The sequence below is a fragment of the Megascapheus bottae genome, chromosome 29 (genome assembly GCF_031878675.1).
Source record: "Megascapheus bottae isolate mThoBot1 chromosome 29, mThoBot2.hap1, whole genome shotgun sequence".
Lineage (NCBI taxonomy): Eukaryota > Metazoa > Chordata > Mammalia > Rodentia > Geomyidae > Megascapheus > Megascapheus bottae.
Window position 1 is genome coordinate 6,137,601 of NC_143537.1, and position 20,317 is coordinate 6,157,917.

Below are 20,317 nucleotides of genomic sequence, written 5' to 3' on the forward strand. Positions count from 1 at the left end.
AGTTCTATTCGCCAGATAAAAGGTGCATTATTTCTCAGACATTGATACCCCTTCTCATGTTTTTGTCTCCATTTCCCTCTGCCCAACCCCTCCTAATCATCTTGTTTTCCCCCTTCCCTTTCCTATTTCAAATAAGCAAATAAACGTATATACAATATACCAGGTAATAAAGTCAGACATAATAACAATATGAGATTAACCAAAGGGCTAAAAAAAAGAAGAGAAATAACAGTACATTAAGAACAACAATCACACAAAATAAAGCTCTTATTTAGATATCCTAGAGATCCTTCCGTTTAGTCTCATCCTGTGTGACCTTATGCACCTATGTTTTGAGCCACTGTAATCCTCTGCTAGGAGAGTCCTAGATGTGTACTAATTATTACAAATGAGGAAAACCATTGAGCCTATGTCCTTTAGGTCTGACATACTTCACTTAATATGATTTTTTTTCCAATTCTTTCCATTTCCTTACAAATAGGGTGATGCCATTCATCTGATGACATCATAGAATTCCATTGTGTACAAATACCACATCTTGTTGATCCACTCATCAACTGAGGGGCATCTGGGGTTGGTTCCATATCGTTGCTATGGTAAATAGTGCTGCAATGAATATTGTTGTGCTAGTGGCTTTAGTATGTGTTTATTTCTGGATGATTGGGTAAATGCCAAGTAGTGAATTGCTGGATCATAGGGGAGCTCTATGTTTAGTCTTTTGAGGCACTGCCACACTGCTTTCCATAGTGGTTGAACAAGTTTGCACTCCCACCAACAGTGTAGTAGTGATCACTCCTGGCCACATCCCCTCCAGCATCTGTTGTTATTAGATTTCTTGATAATGGTCATTCTAAGTGGAGTGAGGTGGAATATCAAAGTTGTTTTGATTTGCATTTCTTTTATGGCCAGAGATGTCGAGCATTTCTTTAAGGCATTCATATTTCAAGAGGGGAGAATTCTTGTTCTGCTGGATGCTAGTCTGTTTCAGAACTAAGTATTTCCTGCTCAGTTTGTCTGGTGATTTGTCATGGAAAGAATGAAAAGTCCAAAGAGTGAATCTGTTCCCAAGTTCTCTGGAGCAGGAGTTCCTGAAGGTCATGGCACATGCCCCTTCTCTACCAACAACCATCTTGAATTTGACACACAGCCTATAGTGAGTCACACAACGAGGAAGTCATTCTCCTCTTGCTTCTCTTTTACTCCCTGTGATTTATGTGAAGAGAGGAAGTCTGGGCTAGAGCAAACACAACTTTAACATCTGATGCTAGCTGATCTTAGTTCACAGTCAGGCGCTGCAGTGTCAGGAGATAACACCCAGTTAGATTTCAGTATTGCATTAACTCTCAGCCACCGAGGACAGCACTTTCCTGGTTGCTCAGGAGACACCTGTTTTGTGATTATCCCTACAGAATAAAAGCTTAAAGACACAGATAGGACAAATGAGAGTGGTGTTCTATTCTGAGGGATGTTGGGCAGAGTTATTTGCCAATTTTAAATGATCGCTAGCATTCCTCCCAGTAATAATTCGGATTGTTTGTGCCATTAATAAACAAGCTTGTGTGTTCAAATTGATGGAGGTTAGCAGGCTAGCCTTCTCCTAGAAAGCCCTCCGGTCTGGTGTGGACAGGAGAGGCTGTTCCCAGAATGACCTCTGGAGTGAGGAAAATATGAATGAATTCATTCCCTGGTGATATCTTAGACGTTAACCTCATCTGTGGAGGGTGAGTTGTTTCAAGAAGGACCCTGCTTTCATTAGAGCAACTGACTAAAACTGAAAATAAAATTGTAAATGAGAATTTTCTTGGATATGCTGAGCTTAATGGCTTTGTGCAAAACCTCGATTATCTGCTCACTATTTTTAATGGGACCACTTCTTATCAACCCACACAGGCTCAGGGATTTTGATCCATAGTGTAGAAATGCACAGATAGCAAGCTGGCCTACTTTAAAAAGAAACCTTCATCTACTACCTACTTACTAACAGCTTTCCATCTTTTAAAACTATTCCCCTAAGAAAAGGGAAGGCAGGCTGGTGCAGTGTTTTCTGAGCAGCTCAAAGTTCTTATTCAACATCCTAGTAACTCTTAGAAATGTATGTACTTAGAATATAGCAACAGGACTATATTCCCAACACAGAACTCAAAGCCAGGGAATACATGAAATGTGGCATTGGCAAATACACAGTCTTTAGGTCTGAAAAATCAGAGTTATGTCCCATCAATTACAAGTTTCCATATGAACAGTTTTCTCCGAACAAAGATTTGTCCAAGTCTTTTTCTTTTTCCTTTTTTCTGGCGTTAGAGACTAGACCCAGGGCTTGTGCATGCTGAGTGTGTAATCTGCCACTGTGTCATACCCTGAGTCTCCCCCCCCGTCATTGGGTAGAAGCATTGTGAAAAGATTACAAGGTAATTTTGGGCGAGCAATTTGAAATTCTGTCTTCACATGTGAAAGAAGAGCAATGCCCTGGTGTTCAGACCAAATTAGCATTTGCATTAAATTCCCAGCATTGGGGAAGATACCTTCTGGCTGGTCAATTCTGCTAGTTCCCAGGCTGGGCTTAACGCCCCTCTGAACGTGAAGAGCAAGATGGAAGGTTATCTTTTTACAATCTTGCTGAGTCTGTTCTCGGCGTCCATACCGTGTGAAGTGTGATTTCCTGGTTTCTACAATGACACATTCCCAGAGCCAATTAGAAAGTGCAGGGAACACCAGGAGGAAATTAAAAAGCAAAGGTCCAGTATAAGAATGGAAGAATTTGGGGAAGCACAAAAACCATTCTTCTCACTGCAGTAGTCAGAACTTTGCTACTTTACAGCAAGATATAAGACAGCGTACTCCAAATGGTGATTTTTTTAATGTAGGGAAGTTAAATTACATATATTTGGGATGTTAAAGAAAGCATATAAATTGGTTTTTGAAAGATTTCGGTAGTGATAGAACAGAAGTTTAAGACAAAGTTGTGTGTGTGTGGGGGGGTATATGTGTATATGTGCCTTATAATTCAGCCCTTAGCTGTCAATTTGGAAAGACTCATTCTCTAGGCTTTGTTTATGGTGTGTTCATACTGAGGTGTCTTCCATGCATCCTCAGTGGATAAGCTCAGGCTGCACGCAGGAGAGAAGGCCTTGCTAGCTGAAGAACAATCCCTATCCTTTCTTCATGTTTCCAGAGGGAGCACGTGGCACAAATCACTTGTGGTCTGTAACACAACAGTGACTTTCTCACATTCTACAATCTTCTTCTTCTTCTTTTTTCCTTTGAGACATGAAGTCGGGCCAGTTGGCAGAGGGGAAAGCAGGGGGGCGGGATCTGGGGGACTGTATTTGGCATCTCCAACTGACACCTGGTGATTCTCTGGGCAAAACGCATGAACTCAGTTTGGCTCGCACAGTAAAGCGAAACCCCTTTCCTTAGTTATCCCCATGAGGAAAGCGCAGAGGTAAATTGGTACCAACTGATTGGAGGCTGTATGCAGGCCTGGCCCGACTGGCTATGTACTGTACCCACTGTGCACAGACTTAGCACCACAAGTGTGGCGGGGGGCAGGGGCTTCTGAGTGAGTCACTGATCTCACAGAGAGAGAACGTAGAGAATCCAGCACCACTGGAGTTCAACCAGTCAAGTACCAGAGCTGGGTGTTTTTTCTTTCCGAGAGTCAGATGATGCCCGTTTTATGGCCATTAATAACATTTTAGTTATATAAACAGAGATAAGAGTAATAAAGCAATAAATTCTGCTTCACATTGTAATCTGGTTGCCAACCAGCACGAGCAATCTCATTGTACGTGTGGTACCGTAATAATGGACCGGGGGCCATATTTCATTTGGCCCCTCTTCAGAGTCTCCCCATCCCCCACCATGTGCAAGAGCCCTAAGCTGGTCCAAGGAGAGAGAATTCCTCAGCTGCCCCCTTAAAGGCCTCTGGGAGCTAAGGAGCTCAGTGGGTTTCCGTGGCATTCTAGATGTGCACTGTGCAGCTCACCAGAGCTCCCAGACCTACCCTCTTCTCCTTTTGTGCTTTCTGCACCTGTTAGGGTTCCTTCAAACACCAGGCCCATCAACTTTTGGGGAGTTGGGGTGGAGTTTTGCTATGATTCACTGTCTGCTTTAAGCAGAGATTTCCCCCCCCCAAAGGATATCCTGTAAGAGAGAAACCATCCCATGAGGCCAGGTCCCCTTTTCAAACCAGAAAAATACAGGGCTCTGCCATGTAGGCTATCCCAGATAACATGGTGATGGCTGTTGTCTGGAATGCTTGTAAATAGGGATGTCTTTTCCTACAGGTTCCACGGAGGTTGGGTTTAAACCCCGGCGGGTTAATTATGTGTTTGAGAGCTTTGTTCATGGATTGCTAATAGAGCAGTGGTGAGAGGATGCCTTGGCATATTGCAATGACGCGTCTCCCGGCACACGTCTCTTTCAGCTGATCACGCCTCACGCCATCCGCGTGCAGACGCCTCCCCGGCACATCCCCGGAGTTGTGGAAGTCACATTGTCCTACAAGTCCAAGCAGTTCTGCAAAGGGACACCCGGTAGATTCATTTACACAGGTAAGGACCTTTGTGCATGGTCAACATGGTGTTACCATGGCCTGCTGGGATTGCTTGCTTTCTCTTACGTGCGTGAATAAGTATTTTGAACCATTTTAACCCTTAAGATCAACTTTCTCCTTTTCATTGGATGGATACCCAAATGGGTTGCTTTGGTTGCTATCATTAAGATTTCACCCAAACCAGACACAGGAACACACATACACCTGTAATCCTAGCTGGGTGGGAGACTGTCGGTAAGAGGAATAGAGTCCAGCTTTAGGACCTGTGGGGCAGGGAAGGGGATGAGACAGGAAATCCATCCTAAAAAAAGAACTAAACAGCCAAGCAAGGCTTAAAGTGCTAAGCAAGTACAAGGCCCCAAGATCAAATCCCGGGGCTGCCAAAATATGCAAAAATTAAAGAATTCAGCCAGGCATCTAGGTTGGAGTAGCAGGATCTGTGGAAATAATTAGCCACGTACCTAAAGAAGCATCAGGAGAGCTCAGAGCAGGGCCAGCGGGTGACTGATGGCCCTGCAGTTTCTGGGCTCTCAGTGTCTTTGTTGGAATTGAACGCTTAAGGGAGTAGGGGTGGGCTTTCCTGAACATTTCCACTTTTATGTTATGTATGTAGTTATTTTTTGTAAGCCACTCTCGTGTTTGTGCCAGGTACAGTTGGTACCTTGCAGAGTTTAATTCTGGGTTGGTGTTCTCTTCTGAAACGAGCTGCATTTTATCCTCCCAAATCAGCCTTGGCAAGCAGACCCACCTTGTGGTAAGAAGCTGAGGTTACAGGGAACAGGAATTCCCTCTCACCAGGCAGGATCTGCAGAGGGGCCTAGCACCCCTAGAGTGTGTAGCAGACTTGCCCAGGATCTCTGTGACCATTTTGGTTCTGCTAGGGTGGATGCGGGTTGACCCTGAACTCTTCATTTCCTACAAGGTTAAAGGCTGCTGGTCAGATGTCCACTGGCTAGCTGAGGCCTTGAACCAGCCTTCCACTCCTCCCTGTGTGGGGCAGGGTAAAGAGGAGAGATCCAGAGATAGCTGTTAATGTTTCCCAATGATAATCTCACCATTAGATTTTGCCACCAGCATTTTACCACAGTGCATCCTTGTCTAGTGTATTTTAACTCTAGGAAACAAAAATGTTTCTTAGTCACTCAGTCCTTCACTCTCCCTCCTCCCCTCTCCCTCTCTTCCTTTCCTCCCTCTCCTTCTTCCCTCTCTCCTCTCCCCCTTGCTTCTCCCTCCCTTTCTCCTTCCTTGCCCGCCCCCTCCCCCTTCCTCCCTCTCTTATTCCCTCCCCGCACCTCTCCCCCTTTTCTCTCTTAAAATTATAAAGACAATTAATGCACTCTGACCCTTGGAAATGCCTCCCAGCCCTTTAAACAAAATGCAGGTTTGGTGTCTGCCTGGCGATTAGTTTTAGTTAATTGAAAATTATAGGATTGACCCAAGAGGAAAATTTTGTTTGCACTCCAATCACTTTTACAAATTAAGGAAAATTACCACAATTTTGTTTAGCTAAGGTTTCACACTGAGTTCAAGAAATTAGCTCAGCCATCCCAACAAAGTCAGCACTTTGTTAGCGAGTGCTTGAAAAAAAAAATAATAGTCTATCTGGAGTTTTGTGGTGTATACAAACGAAGCATAGAGCAAGCTATGATGCTTTATAGAAGTAGGCCAAGTGTTTTTAATTAGGCTCATTGGTTCAGCGTAAGTTTTGAAGAACAATCAAACTAGCAGATTAGCTGTTTCTTTTAAAGCTAGGATTTCTTGCCATTCATTTTTCCCATGAGAACTTCCACATAGCACTATTTTTTTTTTTTTACAAGCCTCATTATAGGCCTGTAGGAAAAGGACCAATTGAAGTTTCTGATACTGTGGCATTCCACACCGCCGCCATTCCAAGGGATGGGAGTTTTCACAATGTTCCTCACTGAACTCGGTGTTCTGGAACATATTACAAAACCACAGAGGCCAATGTTTTCTCTGAAGAGTTTGGACCCTGTTTTTTTGGCCGAAAACATTTAGGCCTCGCTGACTGCTTATTTACTCTGCTATTAAGCACAAGTAAAGGAGAAGAAAGAGAAGAAAATGTGTGTGTGGTGGGAGGTAGAACAGGCAATCAGCCATGGTTTCTGCCTTGGTGACAATGTCCCTGATCATTAATGGCTCCATTTTGTGGTCAGGTCTCATTTAGAAGAAATTATTTTTAATCAGTGTTCAAAAAAATATCCCCTAGAGCCACCTGGCCATAAAAGTGTTCGTTTTTTTTTAAAATGATCCTCATTAAATTACTTAAGTTCTCAAAAGAAAATAGCTAGGAACGCATCATTACTTGAAAATTTTTTTATTTTTTAACCATTAGAAAAATTGCCACCAATTTACAAAATCACATCTGAGAAAATTTGTATCATCCTGGAATTAAGATCAAAGATAAGAATAACAGGCTTTGCAAGCTTTGCAAAGTTAAATTGGAGAAGAGAGAGTTGGCGTGTGTGTATGTGTGTGTGTGTGCGTGCATGCACACGCGTGCATATGCATGTGTGGGGAATTTATTTAAGATAGGAACTATGATTTCTGCCAGCCTTGCTTTAAACTGTGAGGAATAAACAAGAAGGCCTCTTTAAAGTATTCTAGGAAAGAGCCTAACCTCTCCCTGTATAAGAAAACTAAGCATTTAAAGATATGGACCTAAAAGTGGGCTGTTTATTGACTATAATGGCATCCCATAGGTTGTAAACAAAGGAGGTCCCTCTGAGCTTCAGTATCTACAGCATCAACTGTCCTGGCCAAGAGTCCTTACTCAGGCTACGGCTACTGTCGTCTGTGATTTACTCAGTTTACCTCTCTGCTTGTCATCACTTACCAATGAAGGGACAGAGAAGGGTGATAAAAACTCTGTTCTTTGTATCCCAACAACTGCCTGAGTCACTGCAATTGCTCGCCCCTCCCCTGTCTACCCAAAGAAGTTCACACTTCATTTTCTTTAACCTCCATAGTATTTCAAGATGTGAAGTCTGGCTTTCTGGACTGAGGGACTAACCTTCTTTCTTAGTGAAATGTCATTGGAATTTTTTTCCTTAAAGAGAAAGCGAGAGAGAGAGAGAGAGAGAGAGAGAGAGAGAGAGAGAGAGAGAGAGAGAGAGAGAGAGAGAGAGGGAGAGAGAGGATTACAAGGCTGGAAAGTAGCATACTGAATTAAGGTACTGTTGCTGTTTTAGAGTACGCAAGAAGAAAGAATTGGAGTGTGTATATGTAGAAGACTGTAAAAATCTGTAATTGTTTTGTAAAAAAAAAAAAAAGAAAAGGACAGGAGAAGCATGCAGATTTTTGGAGGAAAGAATTTGACAGAGCACAGATGGCTTGCAAATAGGTTCCTGTTGTTAAGGAGGTGAACTCAGCTCTATAGTTGATTCTCAGAGCAGAAAGACACAGGAATTCTTGAGCCACCAGACATGGAATAGACTTGTGCTCATCCATTCAGAATCTTTATGCATTCATGCTCAACCAATCAGAATCCTTACACTCTGGGGCTCACCCAATCAGAATCCTTCCTTATGTGCTGGTACTCACCCATTCAGAATCTGGATGAATTTGTGCTCACTAATCAGAGTCCTTACGTGCTTTAATAATCCAATCAGAATACCAGAGGAGAATGAAGCACAGTTTGAGAACACCAAAAATCAAAGTTTCTGTAATTGGTTTTCCCGATAAGAAGTGGCCAGATTGAAAAGACAGAAGAATCTGCTATGTGTTGGGGAAACATAATTTGAAGAATGGGTCACAGGATGATATTCGAACAACTCAGGTATATGCTGAGGCCCTTGTGCTCTCTGCTCACCCCAAAGGTGGCGAGAGCCCCCAGGTCTGGTCATTTAATAGCCCCAATGTTTGGTGATGTCATCTCTCAGTTCCTATCCCCATTTATCCCATTTTAAATGTGTTCGGGCAATGTCTGGCCCTAATGGAAAGATTAATCTAAATCCTTGGATTAACTTTAAAATAAAGCTCATTTCTGGAGGCCAGATTCAGTGTTTCACACCTGTAAACCCATTTATTTGGGAGACCAAGACAAAAGGGTCTTGGTTCATGGTTTGAGTCTGGCCCACGCAAAAGTTAGTGACCCCCTATGTTAATAACAAGCCAGGCATGAGAGGACACCTGTGGAGGTGGAGGTAAGATTGCCATGTAAGGCCACCCCACAAAGTTAGGGCAAGCCCCTCTCTACAAAACAAGCTAAAAGCAGAAAGTGTAGGGGTGGGGCTCAAGTGATAGAGCCCTGGTTTAGCAAGCAGTAGGTTCTGAGTCTGGTTGCTAGCACCACACCCCTGCACACGAATTCTTCCTGGAACTGCTTCTTGTTTGTGCCTTGTGCCCAGAATAGCATCACACCCTTTGAGATTGTGTGACATCTAGCCACGCATGCAGGATGGACATAGTTTGCTCAAATATGCTCTGAAGAACTTGATGGCTTTGATCATGGCTTTCAAGCTTCATAACCATTATTTTCTCTTTCTTTCTTTCCTCTTCACTTCCTCCTTCCTTCCTCTTTTCTTTCTTCCTTTCATTGTTTTCCACTTTGCACTCCCAAGAAGGCCTGGGTTGAAGGTAATTGATGTAGCTTGAACTCTCAGCTTGGTTCTCTTCTACAATGACAAGTTGATGTGGTTTTTTTTTTTAAATTAGAGTCAGGGAAATATACATAGAGTACTTCGAAGTGGGCAAGACACTGGCTGTTGGCCCTAATAAATGGCCACTATTATTTGTATGCAGTTCTTCCACATCTGAGTCCCAGCCACGGAGCAAATATTTCATATGCTGCTTTATCATCATTTCGTATCATCATCATCATCATGAAAATGATATACATCATCTTCCTCTTCCTGTGGGTTAAAGAAATATCCGTTAGGATTTGTAGTAACTGGCATTTTAAGTAGGCATCAATAAAGAAATGTGACCGATCAACTACAGATGAAAGAACAAGCAGAAGAGTTATAATGTGACGGAAGTGATTTTGATTGCATTCGCTCCCTTTTGTATTGTTGTAAGATGATGCATACCTGGGGCCGAGTGCTTGTAAAGAAAAGATAGTTGTCTAGCTCACAGCATCGGAGGCCGAGAGCCAGAGGTCAGGTGATACTCTTGGTTTTGTATTCTGGTAAGAGCTCCAGTTGGCTGCCGTGGCAGTTGTAGACGGCATCACAGCAGGGAGTGGGCGAGAGTTATCCATGGAAAAACCAGAGGACACCAGAAGGATTTGGGGTTGGACCGGCTCTGTTTACAGCAACCTACTCTTGAGGGAACCAGTTGGAACCCCACAGAAGTATGTTAATTCCTTCCGAGGACAGCGTCTTGAGATGGCCCATTTCCTTCTTCTAGGGCTCAACTTTTACTATCTCCAAATAGTAATGGATTATAATATATACTTGCTCAGCAATGCATGGCCTCAAACAATCAACATTCTGGTAAGGCAGTCCTGATCTGTAAAGTTCTCTGGTATTGATTGCTTTTCTGGGAACAACACGGATGCCTTTCTTACTTTTACCTCTCTTCTCTAGGCAGGAGGAACATGGCTAAGCTTGTCACTAACTCCCTTCAGAGTGTTCAGATTTCACTCCTGGCTCTAGCCCACCATTGTTCTCTAGTCTGTTGTCCCCTTGCCCTTCAGGACGACTCCTCTGTGATATCTGCCCTGCAGAGAATGTTCCTTGTTTACTCACTGTTCTCTTCTGGGCTCTTTTCTCCATTTGTGTCCAACAGTCTTCTTACTTTGTCAACTCAGTTCATGTTTAGCTTCTGGGGACATGGCAGTTTGTTCTGGCAAGCATGTGTGTAAAACCTAGATCCAGTTCAGACTCATGTGAGTGTTCTCTGGCCATGGTGATGCAGTGGACAGAGCATTGGACCCAGGGCAGAGTTGTGTGTGTGGTTTTGGGGCGGCTCTGCTCTTACCTGGATATAAGACCCAGCACGAGTTGCCCCTGTGCTCTGGACTTGTTTATTTTTTATTGTGACTTTGCTTTCCACTGGGCCTATCTTTATGAATTAGAACAACTTTGTTCTTCCATCTCATTTGTCTCATGTGCATGTTCTGTTCTTGAGCAAGATGGATGTCCACTGAGATCATAAGAAAGAGGTAACTCACCCCATTCTTAACAGATACTTGGCCAGTAACAGGCCTGTATTGAAGCAACTTGACTCAGTATCTCACTCGCTATGGGTGTTCTCTAATAATAGATTGACACTTTGCCAAGGATCAATGGGTCCTCATTGATTCTTGGGCTCTGAATGACACGGAATGTAAATAAGAGCTGTTAATTAAGAATCCATACTTGTTCAGTTCAAGTTTTCATGCATGGAATTTTCTCCTTAAGAGAAGATGGGGATGAGGTGTACCTTGTAAATATTCTTCATTCTCTCATGTGTAAAATGGAGTTATTCTATGTTGGCTGTAAGGACTAAATCCATTAGTATAGGTAACGCCTCCTGCAGTAGGTATGCTCCCTAACAGTAAACTCAAAGCGAGACAGCTGGCAGTGGAGAACTGTTTCTTTTAAAAACCCCAAGAACTGTTCATCTCTGGAGCCCACCTTGATGGATGCATATAGTCGCCGTGGCACCATGGATGTTGGGGGACTCCTTAGGAGCTATTTGTGGTGACTGATTTAAGTGATGATGGGATGGGTGGAGATGGCCTCGGGTAGAGTAGGACTCAAGACCTGGGTTTTAGTTCTGATATCATTACTTCCCTTCATTGCTTGGTTTCTCTCGTGAACCTTTGCAGATTGCCTGCCCTTTTCTGAACAAATGTTGTAAACCAGGCACAGTCCCTCTGTTCATGATCTTACCGAATAAGAGAGGCAGGAAGGGTGACTAAGTTTAGACTTACTAAGACTATTCTTAAGTTTATTATTTACTATTACTACTCCTAAGTTTACTATTATGAGTAAGTCTACTTAGAGTTACGAAGTCTTACTCGACAAATTAAGTCTAATTAGAGAATAGTCTTTTTCAGTAAGTACTGAGAACAACAAAAACAGGAATATATATATATATATATATATATGGGGAGAGAGAGAGAGAGAGAGAGAGAGAGAGAGAGAGAGAGAGAGAGAGAGAGAGAGAGAGAGAGAGAGATTTGCTGGAAAGGATAAGTAAAGTAAGATTTGAAAGATGGCTGGCCATCAATGAAGGGTGAGGCAAAGGTGGAGTGCAGAACCCGAATCTTCCAAAAGATGCATGGAAGTAGTCACTGGGTGCAAGGAATTATCACACCTTGTCCCATGGGGATGCAACCATTCCATTGATGCTGCAAAATGGAGAGGGAGAAAGAGAGTGTGAGAGAGGACTGAGGAGCGTGTGCAGGGATAGGGAGATTAAACCTGGTAAGTCAGAGATAGGATTTGAGGGTCGTGGATCGAGTGGTTCTTAAAGTATGTGGAATGACAAGTGGACAGGAATGGATCTATAGTTTGGAACATAAAATGGAACTCTGTACCACTGGAGACCAGAATGGTTGTGCAAAGATACCCTGAGGTCTTTGCAGTAGTAGCTGGGGAAATCCATTGGAAGGAAGTGAGAGAGAGAGGGACTGCTTGGGGTGGGGACGGGGGGGGGCTACTCCAGCACCGTCCCCCACCCCGCAATGGTGGGACCGTCGTTCTCCTCTTCCCAAGCATGTTCAGATGATCCATGAAGGAAGGAGCGTGGAGCTGGTTTCCACCCCAGCACACATGTTCCTCGTGACAGAGTTGGGCCCTTGAGAACTCATGAACAATGGGGGAAAGCCGCACAAGAATGTGTCTTCTTTTCTTTTTTATCGGATTGTTTTCACTTAGAATTCAGCCTGAAGAGGTTCTGCATCATAAACACTTGACAGGTGGCTGTACCTTAGCAGCCCCCTGCGTGGAAAAGACTCAATAAGAAAGAACATTTTATAGGCCCAAACCAGTCCACTTATCTTGGGTATGACTCCCATTGAGCTTGTTTGCACACAAAGAAGAAATGCAATACAGAAGGAAGGTTTATTCTTTCTTTTTGTCCTTGTGATATAAACAGTAGCTCCCAGCCCTCTCCTCTGATGAAGGGAGTTTTAATTTATTATTCTTTTCTTAACCCACAAAATGAGATTTCTGTGCTGACCCTGATGTATGCTGACAGGACCATTGGTTCTGAATCTCCTGGCATTTGTACTCGTGAAAACCGTGGTAACTTAATGGTTACAACCACAACAACAATCACTAGAAGTAACCATTGTACTTCTGTGACAGCCATGAGACGAGAGTCATTTCTGCGAAGAATAAAGCTGCTCTGAAGGAAGCATATTACTTTGCATATCTTATGTATATACTTTCCAAGAAATATGACCTTTATTTCCTATTTGGAGTGGAGTGTAATCAGGGCTTGAGTAGCTAGTGTAACAGGATCATTAAAAGGGATATTTCTACTGATATTAGAGGTTTAAATGGCCTTATATACAACCTTGGCTTTTTCCTGTCTACCCAGAGTTAATAAGTGATAAAGCCAGGAGAGAGATAAATCACAGAAATCCCTGTCCAAAGAAAACATATTGACTACAGCCAAGCAAATAACAGACCATAACCAATGTCCGCATTCATCATTCCTGTAATAGGGATATAAAGTATTTCCTACCAATGAAACTATAGAGAAGGAAAAGTCAGATAAGCTGGCCCGATCTAAGGCATGTGATTTGGTTATTAAAGGACATGAACTATTTGTCACATGGCTTTAATCTTTAAGATGAGTTGCCATTCCTAAACTATAAATTTCTGGTAAGGGATTAGAAAACTATTAACAATGAAAGTGGGACCTGAGCTTTCTGTGTATTCTTGCCAAGGTAATGCAATATGATAAAGTCCTGAACCTCTAATCTTTTTAGTATGATCTAACATGATTTGGTTTTTCAAAGCCAGTAAACTGTTGGGAAGTTTTCAAGGTATTTTTTGTAACTCAGCAAGCATCATGATAAATTAACCCTTCACTCTTTAAGCTATATATCTTCAATTTTCTCTAATCTTGAGGTAGGAAGAAGAAGAAAAGTGAATTTATTTTTACCCTCCCTTCCCCCTTCCTTCTCCTAAGACTTATTCCTAATGTATGGTGGAGGGCTGTTTTCTGTTTTGTTCATCCATGTTTGTAGTTACATTGTTATTGTTCCTCTACCCATTGTTCAATGTGACTGGGAGATGTGGTGTCCACTGGAAACCGCCACAGATAACAAAGGAATGTATCCATAAAAAGTAATTAAAAACCCCCGCACACTTCCCGAACCATTTTCTAAGCATAAATACTCAGTAAATTTGTAATGAATATTTTTGCGGCATCCGTCTTACCGTCTTCGTTCTTGTGCTGTAGGACCGTCTCATTATCAAAACAAACACCTGACATACTTCTGTGTCATTTGCTATTTTCCATTTAGCATCAGGGAATTATGAACTTAAACCATTTTCTATCTTTGATAATCATTTCACGCTCAGCAGAGCCTTATAATGAGATATGTGGAAGATAGACTCAGCCAATTCGTGCTCTTCCCTTTCATTTCTGAAAACTCTACACCCCGGGCTCAGTCATTCTATGCTTGGATCCTTTGGGGTCAAAACGCTGTGGTAGGCTCACTGGTTGGGATAGGGGTAGGGTTGGTTAGGATAGGTTAAGGTGACTCCAGGACCTCAGTTGTCTTTAGAGATTGGATCAGCTCCCCAAAGCACCTTGAATCACAACATAGAATTCCTGTTGTCAACCCAAACAAGCTTTCAGACCAATCCATTTCATATTGTCCCTCCCTGCGACATAAAGCAGTACTCATGTTCTTTCCACAAGTAAAAATGGAACTTAAAGTCCTCGCCATACTGGAAACAAATCTAGAGTGGCGATAAGTCGATAACTGTAGTCCCTCCCTGGTCCCTCCTACTAGAGTTTTGTGCTCCGGTCTTCTCTTGCTTCTCTACTGATTTTTCTAGCTTCCAAACATCCCTTGCTCACTTTTTTTTCTATTGATTTGTTTGAACTCTTTATAAATTCTCTTTCATATATATATATATATATATATACATACACACACATACACAGGCACACACGCACACACACACACACACACACACATGCACAGTTGTCATAGTTGTCTTTCTGCCACCCAGCAGAGCCATCCATTTTATTTTTTTTATTTATTTTTTTTATTATTTTTTATTGTAATTAGTAAAAGGGTTACATGATATTTGCCAGATAGAAGGTGCGTTAATTCACATACATTGATACCCTTTCACATGTCTTGGTACCCATTTCCCTCCCCCCCCACACCCCCCACCCGTCTTGGTTTTCCCCCCTTCCCTATCAAATTTCAAATATCCAAATACAAATAAATTCAATATATTAGATAACAAAGTGAGATACTATACCAATATGAGATAACAAGGGACAGCAAAGGAGATGAGAGACAACATAGTACATTAAGGACAACAATCATTCATTATATGGCTTTTGTTTCACTGTCCTGGAGGTCCTTTTAATTAGCTTCACATTATATGTCCTTATGTATCAAGATTTTGCTCTATTGCAAATCTCTGCTAGTAGAGCCCAAGGTTTCTACTGATTATGACGAATGAGGGAAACCATTGAGCCTAAGTTCCTTTGAGTCTGGCTTACTTCACTTAATATGATTTTTTCTAAGTCTTTCCATTTCCTAACAAATGGGGTGATGTCATTCTTTCTGACAGCAGCATAGAATTCCATTGTGTACAAATACCACAACTTGTTGATCCACTCATCAACTGAGGGACATCTAGGTTGGTTCCATATCTTTGCTATGGTGAATAGTGCTGCAATGAACATTGTTGTGCTAGTGGGTTTAGTATGTCCTTGTTTCTGGGTTGTTGGGTAAATGCCAAGTAGTGGAATTGCTGGGTCATAGGGGAGTTCTATGTTTAGCCTTTTGAGGCACTGCCACACTTCTTTCCATAGTGGTTGAACGAGTTTGCACTCCCACCAACAGTGTAGTAGTGATCCCTCCTGGCCACATCCCCTCCAGCATCTGTTGTCATTCGTTTTCCTAATCCTGGCCATTCTAGCTGGAGTGAGGTGGAATCTTAGAGTTGTTTTGATTTGCATTTCTTTTATGACCAGAGATGTTGAGCATTTCTTCATGTGTCTATAGGCCATTTTTGTTTCTTCTTCAGAGAAGACTCTCTTTAAGTCTTTGGCCCATTTTTTAATGGGATGGTTGTTACTTTGGAGGTTAGTTTTGGAGTGATTCAATTTTTTGAGTTGTTGATATATTTTAGATATGAGGCCTTTGTCCGTTGTTTGGTTGGTGAAGATCTTCTCCCACTCTGTAGGCTTCCTGATTAGTTTACTAGCTATGTCCTTTGCCATACAAAAGCTCTGCAGTTTAATGCAGTCCCACTTATCCAGCCTTTCTCTGATTTGTTGTGATTCTTGGTCCTTATTAAGAAAGTTTCGACCTGTGCCAAGGAGGCCTAGTGTATCTCCTATTCCTTCCTGTAGAGTTTTCAGTGTGTCAGCTTTTACCTCCAGGTCTTTGATCCATTTGGAGTTAATTCTAGTGCAAGGTGACAAAGAAGGATCCAACTTTAGTTTTCTGCAGGTGCTTAACCAGTTCTGCCAGCACAACTTGTTGAAGAGGCTGTCTTTCTTCCATTCTATTTTTTTGGCTCCCTTGTCAAAGATTAGGTGGCCATAGGTCTGTGGTTTAATATCTGGGTCCTCAGTTCTATTCCATTGGTCTTCAGGCCTGTTCCTGTGCCAGTACCAAGCTGTTTTGAGGATTATAGCTCTGTAATAGAGTCTAAAGTTTGGAATTGAAATTCCTCCAGCGCTGTTCTTTCTGCTAAGAAGTGTTTTTGCTATACGGGGTCTTTTATTATTCCATATGAAATTTTGGATTGCCTCTTCTATTTCTTTAAAGAATGACATTGGGATGTTGATGGGTATTGCATTGAATTTGTAGATAGCTCTTGGCAAGATTGTCATTTTCACAATGTTGATTCTTCCAGTCCAGGAGCATGGGAGGTTTTTCCATTTCCTTAGTTCTGCTTTAATTTCCTTTTTTAGGGTTTTGAAGTTTTCGTCAAAAAGGTCCTTTACATTTTTAGTTAAGCTAATTCCTAGGTACTCTTATTTTCTTTGAGGCTATTGTGAAAGGAGTTTCTTTCCTGATTATTGCCTCGTTCCTCTCACTGTTGGCATAAAGGAAGGCAGTTGATTTTTGAGGGTTGATTTTATAGCCTGCTACTCTTCCAAAGCTTTGGATCAGCTCAAGGAGCTTGGGAGTAGAGTCTATAGGATTCTTTAAATACAGAATCATGTCATCTGCAAAGAGGGATAGTTTTATTTCCTCTTTCCCTACTTGGATCCCCTTTATGCTTGATTCTTGCCTTATTGCACTGGCTAGGAATTCTAGTACTATGTTAAAGAGTAGTGGAGAGAGTGGGCATCCTTGTCTTGTTCCTGATTTTAGAGGGAATGGCTTTAGATTTTCACCATTAAGTGTAATACTAGCAGTAGGTTTCTCATACACAGCCTTTATTACATTAAGGAATGTTCCATGGATTCCTAGTTTCTCCAGAGCTTTTAACATGAAGGGGTGTTGGATCTTGTCAAATGCCTTTTCCGCGTCTATTGAGACAATCATGTGATTTTTGTCTTTGCTCCTGTTGATGTGCTGAAGTATATTAATTGATTTGCGTATGTTGAACCAGCTTTGCCTCCCTGTGATGAATCCAGTTTGATCATAGTGTATAATTTTTTTGATGAGTTGTTGTAGACGGTTGGCCAGTATTTTGTTGAGAAGTTTTGCATCGATGTTCATCAGAGATATAGGTCTATAGTTCTCTTTCTTTGATGAATCTCTGTCTGGTTTGGGGATGAGGGTTATACTGGCTTCATAGAATGAGTTTGGTAAAGAGCCTTCATTTTCAGTTTCATTAAAGAGCTTGAGGAGTATTGGTGTGAGCTCTGCTTTGAAGACCTTATAGAATTCAGCTGTGAATCCATCTGGCCCTGGGCTTTTCTTAGGTGGAAGTTCTCTAATTGCCATTTCTATTTCAGAGCTTGAAATAGGCCTGTTGAGTTGGCTTAGTTCTTCTTGGTTAGTGTGGGTATGTTAATATTGGCTAGGAATTCATCCATTTCATCTAGGTTCTCAAATTTGTTGGCACAAAGGTTTGAGAAGTATTCCCTCATGATATTCTGGATCTTGGTAATTTCTGTCGTGATATTACCATTTTCATCTGCGATTTTGTTTATTTCGATATAGAGCCATCCATTTTAAACCCCAGTTAAATCTCTTCTATGGAAGTTGAAATACAGAATCTATGTGAGATGCATTCATTAGAAGTTTCATTCTGCAACATACATTAATTATTTTCTGTATTTGAATTAAATCTGGATGTGGTGGCATGAGCTTGTCACTCCAGCTACAGCAGGAATCAGAAGTTAGGAGGGTTACAGTGGGGCCAGCCCAGGGGATAAAAAGAAAACCCTATTTCAAAAATAACCCAAATTAAAAAAAATAATTGAAACAGTCAAATGCTTGCCTAACAAGCATCCATCTCCGAATACTACCAATACTATTGAAAAAGAAAAGTTCACAACTGAGAAAGCACCTTGCCATAGAGAGGAGAGATTTTGCTCAATTTCACATAGGTAATGAGGAGAACTCCTTTGTAGCAGCTGGGAAACCCTTCTATATATTTTAGCACATCGACACTTCTTCCCTGATGTTCCTTCCTCCTCTCTCTCTATATGGTTTCTGCTATGAACAGAATGGTCTGTATGCACATGGCATTTTCAAGTTGGATAAGATCTCCTCACTCTCTTTGGTGAGGCTCACATTACTCCGAGTACTGAGCATGCAGTTAGTAGCCACACTCTATTTGCAAGACTTGAGACGGTAACATTGCTTTGAGAGGCAGACAGAAGCTGGGACTCCCTAAGTCATAGGCACAGACAAAACAAGAAGAGCAAAGACTACCCTTCTGCCTCTACACTTGGACCAATTGTGCATCTTGTCCCTGCTCATGTCAACTGTGGTTAGCCTCTTTTACATCATGGGTGATAGGCTGGGGCCTCTGAGGCATGGCACCTGGGATTAGTCTCAGTGGTTAGTGTCAGGAAACACCAACTCCCAGTCAATATGGAGCTAACTTGGAGCTTTGTTTAGCACCAAAAAATACATTCACATTTAAATATGTGCACAGACCTTCCTAGGCAAGCCACATACACACACAAACATGCACGTGCATTTGTGTCTGCACATGCACTCGCACATATGTGTGGGTGTGCGCGCGTGTGCACACACACACACACACACACACACACACAGAGCATTTCCTTTCAGTTCCAAATGATTTTTAAAACAGCCATGTTGACTGTGAGAATGTTGGGAGAACTGGGTGGCAGATTCTCAGAAGAAGCTATTTAAGGGTCTTATATGTATCTAGTTTCATTTTTTAGGCCAGTCCTAGGACGTAAACTCAGGGCCTGGGCACTGCCCTTGGGCTTTCTCAAGATTGGCGCTCTAGCACTTGAGCTACAACACTACTTCCAGCTTTTTCTGTGTGTTGTGGTATGGAGGAATCCCAGGGCTTCATGCATTCTGGGCACTACCACTAGGCCATGCTCCCAACTCTCTAGTTTCTTTAAGACTAGAAGAAACAGGAGGGTGAGCTACAGGTTTCAAATTTTTACTTAATAAAATTATTAGCACCAAAGCAAAAAGACAGAATTACACATGCACATATGTGTGCACGTGTGTGTGTACACATACATACACACATCTGTTATGGGTCTTTACTCAAAAAGTTCCTACCTGTGCCAAGAGTCCTGTGTTTCCCTCACTCTTTACTATAATAGTTTCATTGTTTCTGATTTCAACATTGAGGTTTTTGATCATTTTGAATTAAGGCTGGCACAAGGTGAGAGATAGGGATCCAGCTTCAGTTTTCTGCATATGGATATCCAGTTTTCCCAGCACACCATTTGTGGAAGAGGCTCTTTCTTCCAGCCTGCGTTTTTGGCTTGCTTATCAAATATTAAATGACTGTAGGTCTGTGGGTTTATTTCTTGGTTTTCTATTCTGTTTCACTGATTCTCAGGGCTGCTTTTGTCTCAGTACCAAGTTGTTTTCATTGCTATAGCTCTGGTATTGTTATACTTCCAGCACTACTTTTTCTGTTCCAATTACTTTTGCCATTTGGGGCCTTTTGTGGTCCCATAAGAATTTTTGCATTGTTTTCTCTATCTCGTTGACGAATAATGTTGGGATTTTGCACAGAATTTGTAGTTGACTGTGGGCAGTACTGTTGTTTGCACAATATGAATTCTACCAATCTAGGGGTAACATTGATCAAGATACATCACATTCATAAGCTGCTTTATTAAATGGCAACCTCTTTGTACAACTACTTAAGGATAACTTTTTAAAAAGAAAGAAAAAAAATGTTGTGAGAGTTTTGCCTCACCTCTAAGTAAGTTAAAATCTCCCAAAAGAGCACAGTGATATTTTTCACCATTGAAATACAGATGTACAGTTTACTGGCATTTTCTTCACATTGCTTTGTGTGGGAAAGCCTGCCATCTGTCAGACATGAGCCCACTATTGGAAGACTTCACTGGGACCAGATGTCATTTCCTCAAGTTTCAATCAGGATGGGATATGACGTGGTGGGTTCTAGTTGAATGTACTCTCTTGGCTACATCTTCATCACGCAGGCCCACGCCAATTTCTGGTGATGTTCC

General features: G+C 41.9%; 1 protein-coding gene across 4 annotated transcripts in view; it reads left to right on the top strand.

The window, feature by feature from the left end:
• Positions 1-20,317, top strand: part of Ebf1 (EBF transcription factor 1) — a 386,167-nt gene that overhangs the window by 295,521 nt on the left and 70,329 nt on the right. For all 4 annotated transcript variants that reach the window (XM_090321094.1, XM_090321095.1, XM_090321097.1 and 1 more), the window contains exon 10: positions 4,427-4,553. In XM_090321094.1, the coding sequence (XP_090177220.1) occupies positions 4,427-4,553 (127 nt within the window). The remainder of the gene's footprint in view (positions 1-4,426; positions 4,554-20,317) is intronic.